At 46.7% G+C, this 13517-nt stretch overlaps 1 protein-coding gene across 2 annotated transcripts in view; it reads right to left on the bottom strand.

Annotated features, from left to right (window-relative positions):
* Positions 1-319: 319 nt before the first annotated feature.
* Cachd1 (cache domain containing 1) overlaps positions 320-13517 on the bottom strand; it is a 230084-nt gene continuing 216886 nt past the window's right edge. For both annotated transcript variants that reach the window (XM_051164720.1, XM_051164722.1), the window contains 4 exons: positions 12131-12292; positions 10796-10873; positions 10004-10105; positions 320-903 (listed from right to left, as the gene is read on the bottom strand). In XM_051164720.1, coding sequence (XP_051020677.1) covers positions 665-903; positions 10004-10105; positions 10796-10873; positions 12131-12292 — 581 coding nt within the window. In that variant the 3' untranslated portion in view covers positions 320-664. The remainder of the gene's footprint in view (positions 904-10003; positions 10106-10795; positions 10874-12130; positions 12293-13517) is intronic.

The following is a 13517-nucleotide window of genomic DNA, read 5'->3' as shown; positions in this document are numbered from 1 at the left end:
CCTTCCTTCCTTCCTTCCTTCCTTCCTTCGTGGATCAGTGCAATGAGAAGATCACCAGTTAACAAGAAGCACAACTCCTTAACTGAGGAACCACGACACCACACACAACAGCGAGGGTTACAGCTGAGAATCCCTTCTTTTTCTTCCCCCCCAAAAGTTTGAAAGTTCAATAAATAGTAGAAAAATAATCCTTTACTTAGAAATTTTGAGATGCATCATTTAGAGCATAAGGTGAGTTCCATACAGTTATGGTGGCGTCCAGGTACCTCTAGGAAATAGGGGAGTCTGCCCAGCACCTGGGGGCATCTGGTGTGCCCTGATCCTGGCCTCTGCTCTGTTTCACTTCCAGTTCAGGGGCCGAGTGCTGCTGGGCACATCCCTTTGGCTCAGCGTCCTTTACGAGTGTCTCTATTGGAGGTTTGCCTACTGTTCCATCCCATTACAGCAGGTCAGTTCATCAGGCTCCTCCCCCCATTTCAGAACCAGCTTCAGAGCCTCACAAGCAGGACTTTGTGGTTTCAGACTCAGACACACCAGCTGGCAGCAAAAGAGGCTGAACCACGCTGGACAAAGCACACACACAAAGAGTCTTGTGTGATGGGGTTTTATGCCGGCTCATTTTTTCTCAGTGCATTCTGCATCAGCCAGGGCCCCAAGAGGACTGTTAGCACTCAGCGTCCACAGTGTGCACTGTCACAGCTGCCTGAAGGTGGTGGCTGTGATGGAGGGTTGGGTGGTGTGAGCGGTAGTGGTGGAACTTGTGACTCAGCAGGGCTGCGGTCTGAGGTGGGGTGTCGAGGTCCACGTCCTCTTCATGGTTCCCTACGTCCACCCCAGCTGACAAAGGGTCATTGTTGCATGGGGGGTTCTCACTGTCTTCCTGTGGGCTCATGGTGCTGTACCCTAGAAAAGGAAAAACACAGCCTCAGGACACAGATCAGACTGGCTAGGATGCTGGGGTGCACTTAGGTTATTGACACTTAGGTACCAACATCTGCACATGGCCAGCAGATGCTAATGTATTTTAATTTTAAGGAGAGCTAGAGAAAACACTGTTTTCCCCCTAAAAACAATTAACCATAAATACATGACCATGTTAAACAACTGAGAAAGATGGGGCAAGCAAACAAGTCATCACCCCAAACCCCTGGCCACTGACAGCCCCATTATCTGTAGGTACCCATCTTCCTACGCTTCTACAGAGTAAGATGGCCATTTTCTCCTGTATCATATAAACTACTAAAGCAGACAATTGGCAGCTTTAGACGATGTGAACAGGATGCAAGCTTATGGGCAACAGATGAATGGTGCAATGCTTGTGGATGGCAGTGAGATCAAGTGCATCATCACCATGGGATACCAGTGAGGATCCAACCAGTTATCACTATGGGATACCAGTAAGGACCCAACCAGTTATCACCATAGGATACCAGTGAGGACCCAACCAGTTATCACCATGGGATACCAGTGAGGATCCAACCAGTTATCATCATGGGATACCAGTGAGGATCCAACCAGTTATCACCATGGGATGTCAGTGAGAATCCAACCAGTTATCACCATGGATACCAGTGAGGATCCAACCAGTTGTCACCATGGGATGTCAGTGAGGATCCAACCAGTTGTCACCATGGGATACCAGTGAGGATCCAACCAGTTACCACCATGGGATACCAGTGAGGATCCAAATCATTATCATTATTAGCACACAAGTCTACAGCAAAACGCAGGTCAGTGATTCTTACATAACAGCTAGGCTCTCAACGCCCACTGTAGAAGAGAGGTGGCCAGAGAAGGGAAGGAACCTGTCCCAGGTGCTAGTGCTTAATGAAACATTAAATTCCCATCTAAGCCAGAGCAGCTAGAAAGGAATCAAGTATTCTCTGTGTAAGCCGGCTCACTGTGTTTAAAGATTCATTTCTTTCGGTATTCTAAGAGATTGCATGTTTCAAAAGAAAATGCCCTAGTTGATCAAAGGATTCCTTTCCAAGAACCTTGGCATGTTTTTAAATATTGCAAAAAAAAAAATCTTCTAAATGTTTTGAGAAGTGACAGCTCATTAATAGTTTCCTTGCACCTCAGTGTCAATCAGCCATGGGTAAGCACTAGTCACATTTATGCAAAATTGATGTGCTTGCAATCAGCCAAGCAGGGGCAGTGTGTGTTTGAACATGCATGCTGTGTGCAGAAGTGAGAAATACAAATTCATGTCCTCAATAAAACAGAACTCAGACAGAAGAATTATTTAACAGTTGGTCCAATGCAGAGGGTATTCACTGGGCATCTCCGAGGTACAAGTTACTCTGCTAAGGCACTGGAGGCACTCCCCAGAGGGGGGTTAAAAAGCCAAGTGTTTGAAACAAGCAGGAGAACAGGCCATTGGATCACTGGGACGGGGGTGGCAAATCAAACAGCCTCATCTCACTTCCGTAATGACTAAAATCAATCGTGTAAGAGTGATGCTTCTGCTAATGCAGACATTAGTGAACACCAGAGCTAAGGTTCAGTCGAAAGCCAGAAGGACTAACTTTTTTTTAAAGAGGGAAGAGTGGGAGTGAATGAATATGATAAAAATATATTGTATACATGCATAATTTTACAACAAATTAATGAAATTTTTATTTTTAAAAATAACAATTAAAAATAATTTAAAGCTTGAGAGGTATTTAACATGGGAACCAGATATAAAGGCTTGGTTGCTTATATAATGGTAGATTACAATTAGACCACTGAAAAGAAATGATGGAAGAAGAAACTGATACTGGTACACAGACAGACAGACACACACACATGCAGACCATGCCATAGCGCTGACATATAATATCATGGCCTTTCTAATGTACACACTGTGGTGTTTAGAAAGTCATCCACTAGCCATGTTGGTCAGCATCTTATGATCATGCTGAAGGGAGTGGTGAGGCCTCAGTAACCCAGCCTGAGGGAACAAGGAGGCATTGTCACACCTTCACTTTATGGGTGAGTAAGGGTTTGGTTAAGTCGATACAAGCAAAGAAATAGGAGACCTGCCCCAGAAGCATGGAGCTGTGAAATGATTTCTCAACCACATGGCTTGGATGTATGTCAGCAGGTACCTGGACAGCAGGGACGTGAGATGTGGAAAGATAAATTAAAGTTGGCACATAATGCATATGCTACAGGAAGCATCAGGACCACAGCCTCCCTAGCCATGGTTAAGAGCGCGGCCTGCTCTTCCAAGGCCCTGAGTTCAATTCCCAGCAAGCACATGGTGATCTGATGCCCTCTTCTGACCTACAGGTGTACATGCAGGCAGAACACTGTATATATAATAAATAAATAAATAAATAAATCTTTTTAGAAAGAAAGCTCTTCTGTTTAAGAGTTCAAGTCTGTGTAAATCCCCAGGGCATGAGTTAAAAGGCCCCTCCCCCAAACCTCTCTAACTGTCAAACTGGTAATTCCAGTCTCTGTCACAAAGGGCATCTATAGCCCCTCAGTGGGACCCCTTCCAGATTTATGTTAATTTTAGATGAACATCCCACCAATCCCTAAGCTTCCTCCAAGCTCAGGACTTGAAAGTCCACCAATCGTCACTCTGGAAATCTCTGTCCTAGAAAGCTCCACCCCCTAAAAAATCCTATATAAAGGTTTTGTTTGCCTACTTTTCTGCTACCTTCACCTGGAAGCAGAGGCAGCAACTCCTGGATTTGTCTGTCCAATAAATCTGCCTCGTATGAGTCTTTCATGGGAAGAAGGCCAGAAGAGAAGTGAAAAAAAGAGCAGCGCTCAGGAAAGAGTGGGGCTCAGGCTCCTAAGCGCCTCAGCAGTTGGGGTTAACACTCCCCTGGGAGGAGCTGCAGCCTCTTCCCAGAGAGCTGTGTGGTTCCTGGGGTCCAGTGTCTCAGGATGCCCCTCCACTGGGACACTGCCCCACCTCAGAACTGGGATACCTTCCCAAGCCTCAGATGTGTAGGTTTCCTGGACACCTTCCCACCCAACCAAGAAGGCTAATGTTCATCTTCAGTCACTTCTGAATACCACAGTAATGGATGGCTCACCTCTTTAACGTACACGATGTAAGCTCCCACCTGCCCAGACCCTGCTGCTGTGCTTCCCTGCCCATCCTCCTTGACCTGCCTCTGGTCTTACCAGCCACCTGGGTTTGGTGTCCCTCTGCCAGTCTACATGGTATGCTGTGATTTGTACCATATTATACTAAAAACGGGTTCTTTGTTGCCAGCTTGCCATACTTTCTTAGTTATTTATTGATTTAAATTTGAGATAGTATCTTGAAGCTATATAGCCCAGGCTAGCCTGGAACTCACTAAGTGGCCCCAAATCATCCTGCTCCGCTTTGCATGCTGGGGCTAAAGACGCTCACCACCCTACCTGGCTAGCCAACTCTCTCTCATTTGCTGCTTTTGGACTCCTAGCATCGAGCACAGTGCCTCACGCCAAGGAGGCGCTTGAAAGCAACGCCAGCCAGCTCTGCAGGTACAGGCCTGTAAAGGCAACGGTTTGGAAACCAAAGCAGGGAAGAGTGCAGGTTCAAGGTTGGCCTGGGCTACAGAGCAAATTCAGGGCCAATTGAGGCAACTTAAATAGTGACTCAAAGTAGGGGCAGGAGAGATGGCTTGGTGGTTTAAAAGCACTGGCTAATCTTTCAGAGAACCCAGGTTCAATTCCCAGCAACCACATGGTGGCTCACAACCACCTATAACGGCCTCTGATGCCCTCTTCTGGCCTGTAGGCACCCACAAATGAACACAAATAAATAAATCTTAAAAATAAATAAACAATAAACAAACAGACAAACAAACAAACAAAGGTCTAAGAAGAAAACTCAGCAGGAGATCACTTGTCTGATGTGTATGAGGCCTTAGGGTCAATCCCCAAAACTATAAAAACAAGCAAGCAAGCCTCCCCACACTACTCATCATTCCCCAAGTAATGACATCAGTGAGTTTTCTGCTACCCAAGGCTTTGCCTGGAATGTCATTTACTAGTCTCATATAATTAGGAAGACGTAGAAATCCATTGCCCCAACCCAATGGCTCTCAGCCTCCAGAGACACTCTGTAGTTGCCTCATGTGACACCATTGTGCCTGGATCTGAGATGTCCCCCAGAGGCTGCTGGGCTGGAGTTCGCTGCTGTCTATTGTGCTTTGGAAGGATGGCTCCAACCTCATTAGTGGGTCAGTCCCTTGACAGAGTCAAAGCCTGTAGCATCAGTGGGAGGTGGAGGAATGCAGGTGGTGGGTCTAATTAGAGGAGACCGTGACTGGAGGCTTGTCCTGGAAAGACATGCCTTGCTCCTCATGCCACCACGTCGTCAGCCACCATGGTCTGCCTTGCCATGGCCCAGAAACGTTCAGCCAGCCATGGCTGAGGCCTGTGAAGCTGTGAGTCAAAGCACAGCTTTGCTTCTGAAATGGTTTCCCTACGCATCTAGGTGTGGGTTGTGTGGTAGTAGGTGTGAGTGTGGGCATGCATGGGCGGAGGGAGGTCAGAGGGCAGTCTCCAGCGTTGGTGCTTGCCTCCTACTTTGTTAGAGGACAGGCCTCTCGTTTGCTGCTGTCCACACCAGGCTAGCCCTCCCTCAGCTCCGGGGGATTCTCTCATTTCCCGCTCCCTTCTCATCATGGGAGCTCTGGGCTTTCAGACGGGGGTTTGTGCGTGGGTTCTGTGGGAACTCAGGACCTCCTGTCCATGCAGGGAGCTCTTTGCAGACCATGGAGCCTTCGCCCCAGTCCACAGACACATTTTCTTACCCAACAAATGACCATGAACCTGGTGCCAGGCAGTTGTGCCGTGCACCAAGAACTGTGAGTAATCACAAGAACAGATAGGGTCCCTGACCATGGAGCACAGAAGAAATGCTACTTAAGCATACAGGACCTCTGGCAGCAGTTGCAAACACATACATAGAAAAGCATCTATGGAGATAGCCTCAAGTAAGACACCCGCTTCAGGAATGAGGCCAGGCATCCATGAGGGACAGAAGCCCAAATTAGTCAGTCTTCTGTACTTTGGCATTCTGCTTATGTGTTTACTTTGTGATTGCTGAGATACTGCAACTTGGGAGAATGCTAGGTTCCTTCAGGGACTCATCCGCCATCTAGTGGCCACAAGGAGTAACTGCAGGAGGGTACCTCTAGAATATGGTCTACTTTTGACTAGGCTTTTTTGTTTGTTTTGTTTTGTTTGCTTGTTTGTTTTGTTTTGTTTTGAGACAAGGTTTCTCTGTGTAGCCCTGGCTGTCCTGGACTCACTTTGTAGACCAGGCTGGCCTTGAACTCACAATGATTCGCCTCCCTCTGCCTCCCGAGTACTGGGATTAAAGGTGTGCACCACCACGTGCGGCCTCGACTAGGTTTTTCTTTCATCATTTGTCTTGGTCAGAAGTTGCCAAGGACGAGGGAGAAATTCTGTTTTTAAAAAGAAAATGCTGCTTAACATATACAGATATGCAAAAATCTGTCTAAACCTAGCTGTAAAGTTTCTAATGAGGAAGTAACTGCAATATAAACTCACAAGGAGCAAATAAACATATGCTGATTTTTAAACTAAAAAATAAGCCAGTAGGTATTAGACAGAACATGCAGTTTTCAAGAGAAATATGAAAAAAGAAAAACCAGATGCATGGTTACAGAGGTGTTTAGTATCTCAACTTGTGAGGCTAACAGCTAGCTGAGAAGAATAAACACTTTAAGTTGTCTTAGAATATTGCCAAAAGCGTGGCTGAGGCACCTGCAGCAACAGAGTATTTGCCTAGCAATACCAAGTCCTGGTTTTGATTCTCAGCACCAGAGGGGGAAAAAAAACACTGTATTTAAAAATATGTCCTCGGGATATATTTCTAAATAAACAACTGACCTTAAGTTTCCAAGTTTAGTAACAGTGAATGTTAATTCTAGGGAATTCTAGGTAGCTTCCCCGGGACCTAGATTTTTACTGTGTGTGTGTGTTTGTGTGTGTGTGTGTACACACAGAACAACAGAGAACCCTGGCACTGCTCTCCCATGACTTCAAACCCTTCCTCGGAACATGAACTGCTTTCCCTTTCTCCTTTGCTCACTCCAGGCATGTCTCGTTCCACCTTTTATGGGTCTCGTGAACACACCCCTTCATTTCTGGGCTCTCTGGTGTGTAAGCTGGGAGGAGAGAGAACAGACTATAACCCTGAGCCCCAAGCTCCTTTGATGCTTTCTCCTTCAATCTTCACGAGAACTTTACCAGGTAGAAAAATGTAATCTTACTATTTCTTTATGTATTTATTTTTTTGGAGGGAACGTCACTATGTAGCCCTGGCTGGTCTGGAACTTGCTATGTAGAACAGGTTAGCCTCCACTGCACAGAGATCTGCCTGCTTCTGCATCTCGAGTGCTGGGATTACAGGTGTGTGCTACCACACCTGCCTATTCTACTTTCAAAAAGTAGGAAACTAAGGACTAAAGTATCTCATTAAAGTCTAAACAGCTTGTTATAAAAACCAAAGAGGAGCTGGAAGCTAAGCTTGTCTCTGACTTGAGGGTGGCCCCCTTGCTCCGCCCACCCCCTGCCTAGTACAGGCATGATTACAGTCCACCACTCAGAGCAATGTTGACAAAACCATCAACTCTATTTTCCCCTTTAACATGCATGTTGACTTTACCCTGCTGGCACGACAGGGCCACTCACTTGATGGGTCACTTTTAGTGACCTGCTGTGCCGGTTCAGGGACACAATAACCTACAGTTATGCTCCATTGATTTAATGATGTACTTCGGATATGGGCACCATCAACGCCTTTCTTTCCTTGGTGGTGCTTCTCTGTCTGCTTGAGAAACTATTTCTATTCCTTGGGGATAACAGGGATCCAATTAGTGAGGAAATGAGAGATAGTGAGCTCTTTGTGGCATTCCTGGCTTCAGGTACTCACTCACGAGGCAGCACTCACTTCACCTCAGCTGCCGCCTCACGAAGGCAGCGCAGGGCTGGGGAACACTCTGTTACTGCAGACCCTAATTTGGTATGGATGCCACGGGAGCGCGAGAGCTGAGATTCAGTGTTTCTGCTGAATAAGAAATTATTTCAGCTGAACTCTAGTAGCCTTGAACCTGCTTTCGTATTCAGACAAGAAGGCACAGAGCGGCCCAGCAGAAGAGCTTACATGCAGGTTCAAAGGATTCTTTCGCAGGGGAAAGGGAGGGGAGGCAGGAAGCCAAGAAACTGAAAAATTTAGGTTCTGCTTCGGTTCTCCATAGAAAACCCGAAAGTTCTATTTTGTCAGTGGGAACAATGTCATTCAAAGCTCAGCTCACAGCCTCTGATGCACCAGGCTCCAGCATCTCACACTGCATCCCTGCAGTGGTGTCAGGGGACGCTGTTGCTTCCAGGGATGTCATGGTCTGTGCTTTTTGCATACAAAAAGAAACACATTGTTTGAAGCCTTCTTCTCCCTTCTTTCAGGATAGGTGTGGGAAAAACCAAGACCCCTCCATCCCACCCCCCAAAAAGTTTACATGGTTATCTAAGCATATTAAAAAATGTAGCTTTGTGGAAACTAGACAGCTAGCTTTAAAAATAAACCATTTTTTTCACTCCGGTTCTGTTTTTGAGTAATAATGTCAGTGATGCTCACAGACCTGACACACCTGCTATCCCCGTGACAGTGAGAGACATAACAACAAGAACGTGAGAGGCCCTGTGGTGTGGCGGGTCTTTGGGACAAGATATGGAGTTCTTAAGACATGGGTTTGCTTGGCACTTGGCACCTTTTCAGTCTTGACCTTTTCTGCAATTAACGTAAATCCACAACTTTGTTCCCATTCAATCTTTTTTTAGTCATCCTTTCAAGGCTCAGTTGCGACCGTATCTTTCAGCAAAGCTTTTTGAGCCTGGCAGACATGGCCAGAGATGGGGGTGGATAATGGTAGAGGTTGCCTAAATTTGTCTATGGCCCAAGGACATGCTGAAGATGCTGACACTGGCCCACCAGCACCACTAGGTCCGAGGACCTAAGGGGGGGTTCCACAGCAAAAGTTTGACAGTGACACTTTAGTGAGCATGTGATTGTGAAAGGTTTTCCACGGACTTATGTTCTGAGTGCTCGGTCTTCACTTAGTAACATTATTTTGGGAAGTTCTGGGAACTCTGGGAGATGGGTCCTGACTACTTTCTGGTGCGTGTCCCCGACCCCATCCACCCTGGCCATGATGGTTACAACTGTCTTCTGCCACATGCTCCTGCCACTATGAGATGTTTTACTCGAGATACAAGCCTGAACAATCTGGTTGCTTAGCAACCAAACTGAGCCCTCTTAAACCATGAGCCAATGGGATAAATTCTACCTGAACTTGTTTTTGCCGTGTATGAAAAAGTATCAAAACTACAGTTTTAAAAATTACATTTAGTGCTGGGCGGTGATGCATGCCTTTAATTCTAGCACTCGGAAGGCAGAGGCAGGTGGATCTTTATGAGTTTGAGGCCAGCCTGGTCTACAGAGCGAGTTCCAGGACAACTAAGGTTACACAGAGAAACCCTGTCTTAAAAGACGAACAAACCAAGAAACCCCGCTTATTTATGTGTGTGTGTGTGTGTGTGTGTGTGTGTGTGTTTGTGTGTGTGTGTGTGTGTGTGTGTGCGTGCGTGCGCGTGCGCACTATGGTGTGTGGAGGTCAGAGGGTAACTTGCAGGAATCCGGTCCCATAGATCAAACTCAGGTGACCAGGCTTGGCTACAAGAATCTCTCTGCATGGAGCTGTCTCAGCGGCCCCCACCTTCTTAATGGAGAAAAACTGGAAAGCAATCTGTATGGTCAGGGCCACCCAGCTTGTGCCTGGAAGTGTTGGGACACAAGAAAACTGCCCAGACACTTGGCTCAAACAACGTCGCACTTGGGTGCATCCTTTGGGGGAAATATGTCAAAACGATTAAGTTAAGGCCCGAATTGGGAGAGGGAGATGAAGAGTCTGTGCCCACTTCCTCCCACAGGCACAGCTGAAGCTCCCGAGGGCTTCTAACGCAGGAGACCAGATCTTACCATGATCACTTTCGGTTCCCGAGCGGCCCCAGTAGCGTCGCCTTCTCTCTGGACTGTGTGCGTGTCGCTCCATGACCGCAGCTATGAACCGCGTATTGCTGACTGCAGGAAGCCAAGGACAGTCAATGTCATTCCTGGGCCAGCACCTTCATTGCTTTAACCCCCTTGCTCTGCGCATGCTCATTCCTGGGCTAGCATTTCATTACTTTAGCCCCCTTGCTCTGCACATGCTCACTCCTGGGACAGTGCCTTCATTGCTTTAGCCCCCTTGCTCTGCGCATGCTCACTCACATGCCGGAGGAGATAGTCTTTGAAAAGTAGGATAAATAAGTTTTTAAAGAATCCTAAGGATGAGGGAGGCTGGCTTAGAGTTGACGCAGGGAGAGGAACTTAGCCATTTATCTCCGGCGTGCACCAGCAGGCCAAGGTCTAGTCTCTTTTTAATAAAGAAAGCACTTTTCTTTTACCCTGAGTTGTGTACACTAATTAAGGGACTTAAAAAAAAAAAAAAAGTAACCTAGAAAGTTCTCTTTCTAAAACACCACACTGGAAAAGTAATGGGAAGAGAGGCTTTGGGCCAAAGAAAATGCAAAAGATAACATCAAAAAAGGCGTTTGAGATATTCTGAAACAAAGCAGAGACCCACACGTATTCCTAGCGAAAAGGGGAGGGAAAAAATCCACCATGTCAAAGCTTCTGAAATTTTAATACAAGCCAAAAGGACATGAGAAGGAATATTTATTTGGGATTAGCCTCCTGCTGACACAAGCTCCAGGAGGCAGCGGTACTCACTGATACCCCTGTCGTCATGGCTCTCGTCCTCTCTTTCATCTCTGTCATTCTCCAGGTTGGACATGCGCACTGACATTTCTGTCCATCGTTAAAAAGAGAGAAACATGACTATTTAATCAAACAAAATCATTGGCTTTAATACCCCGCTGAGTGCTAGCTTGATGACTGGGTGACAGCATTCCATCAAGAATGAGTTCAGGGCGGGGGGATGGAATGGAGCGGCAGAAAGCAAGCTCGCCTTAAATGCGCTGGGTGTGATCCCCAGCCCCTCATAAATAAAATAAAAAATAAATAAAATAAATAAAAAAGAATGGCTACGCATCTCTGTCTGTTACATATTTTTAGTAAGAGGTGGACAGAGACAAAGGAAGAAGAGAACAAGCGAGGTCATCCGGAATTGAGTTCTGAAGAAAGAAATGAAACTGGTGGAGGCTAACCCATCTTTAACTGGGGTCTGAACCACCACTGGCTGTGCTGTGAAAAGGTTACGGAACTGAAGATAGCCAGCTGTAAGGCAACATTGGATGCCAACCATCCAGGGTCCAGCCAAATCTCACCCACAGATGTCAGTGGTGCCTCTGTTGCCATGCTGGGTCAGGGTTGTTGTTGCTATAGCAACATCTAACAGCAACTTGTGACTAGTGCTGGAAGCTGAGTTACGTGGCCGGGATGACTATGAGTTGAGTTTATGCCCACGAGGGGCAGGCTAACAAACACATCAGGAAGAGTGGGAATGGTTTTGAGCACGGACTGCTGACTTAAACTTTGGCAACAAGGTCATAATTACAGATAATGTGACCATTCATATTCTGTGCAGGGATGCAATAGAACTGATTCTTTATCTTTGTTTGTTTGCTTGTTTGTTTGTTTTAGCTTTTTCTTTTTTGAGACAAGGTTTCTTTGAATAACTGCTGTGGCAGTCCTAGAACTCACTTTGTAGACCAGGCTGGCCTTGAACTCACAGAGATCTACCTGCTCCTGCCTCCCCGAGTGCTGGCATTATAGGCATGTTCCACCATACCTGGCTTGATTAATATTCTTGGCCATATGATCTGGGGGTCTCTGATTTGTTTGGGTTCAGACCTGCAAGGGCAGCGTGTTGACACTCAGTGTCTGTCAGCACCCCAGCTCCCCAGTTCAGCTTATGGTAGAAGTACGCCATAGGCCATGGAGTTGGGTGTGGGATGAAGATATTGTGGAATCAGGAAAGGGCCCAGGATGTTCTGAGTAATCAAAATGAGGTGGGTGGAGTCTAGGTGCTAAAGAAGAAAATAGGCTTTGGGGACCTCAGATGTTATGCTACTGCGCAACCTACAAGGGGTTTTCTGCACTCACCCTGAGCAGCAAGAGGAGACATGTGCTGGTGGCTGCGGCGATGAATCTGATGGCGGTAAGCATACACAGCAAGGACTAGCACCATGATGCAGCCCATGATCCCTCCAGCCACAGGGCCCACGGGGGCACTCTTAATCATGTTTAGTGTGATCACCTCATCACCTTCAGAGAATAAACGAACAGACACTCTGTGTCAAGCAGAGGGAGGGAGGGATGGCAGGAGGGTGGTGAGACGGGGTTTGGCGGGGTAGCAGTGCTGCACTCTAAAGCCCTCACGGACACACGAGAACGTGGGGGTAGAGGCACCATTTAATTCCTGGTTCTTAAATAGGGCAAGAACACAAATGACCAGGGCTTCTGCAAAGAGCGAGCAGATAAAAACTGCTTCCACACATGCGTTGCCTGGTGCTCACAGAGTTCTGGCTATGCTCTGAAGAGGAAGCCTTCACCTATTTCAGTGGCAACACAACAGCTCAACCCCACCTCCCTGCAGAAGACAGTATCTCCCTTTAGTCGGGTTAAATATTAAAAAGCAAGATATTGGTGGTCCCCAATTTTTGATGATTTGACTCATTTGTCAATTTTGTGATGACTTAAAGCAATAGCGTTTGGTAGAAACCATATGGGCTTTGGGATCTTGATTAATTCCTTGGGCTTGTGGTATGGAGGATGTTCTCCTGATACAGAAGATGGCAGTTCCCAGCCAGCTACGGGCTCAGAACTGTTAAACAGCCAGTGCTGCAGTGACCTGTGCTGTTAAGTTATATAACATTCAGCAGGCTGAGTGTATTAAACACATTCTGAGGGGTTTTTTTTTGTTTGTTTGTTTTGTTTTGTTTTGTTTGTCTTAATTTGTTTATGGGGCCAGAACTATATCGCAAGAGTTGATAAAGACCCACATTAACTATTGCCTTCAACATGGTGACTCAATTTGCCAGCTAATATTTGCCGATTCCGGGAAGACACTGAAAAAAAAAATCTAATGAGAAATACAGACTCTCTTGGTAGTATTTTTCAAGGACTGGTGGCCTGATCCCAGGGCTCTTTTGGTGTCCTCATGCACTCCCAAAGCTGCTATAGCAGCCTCGAGTAGCCCTGGCGTCTGCTGACCCCACTGCCATAAACAGTGAAGTGTAGCTGAAGACAATGATGTATACGTGCCCCCCCCCGCCTTTGCCCCCCCCCCAAAGGTGGTAAGGAAAGGGGAAAGGGAAGGTTATGAAATAAAATAACACACCGCAGGCCCTGTGCTTCCCACAGCTGGGATGCGCATCCAAGCGGACTCCAGAGTTCAGCCATGTGGAAATCAGGCCCAAGTTTCTGGGAATGAATTCCAGGCTTTCAAAATTTGGCAGCATGATTGCTGCTCACTGCCCAGCGTGCGTAG

The sequence above is a fragment of the Acomys russatus genome, chromosome 2 (assembly GCF_903995435.1).
Source record: "Acomys russatus chromosome 2, mAcoRus1.1, whole genome shotgun sequence".
NCBI lineage: Eukaryota > Metazoa > Chordata > Mammalia > Rodentia > Muridae > Acomys > Acomys russatus.
Note: the sequence above shows the minus strand (reverse complement) of the source record. Positions and strands in the feature narration are given on the sequence as shown.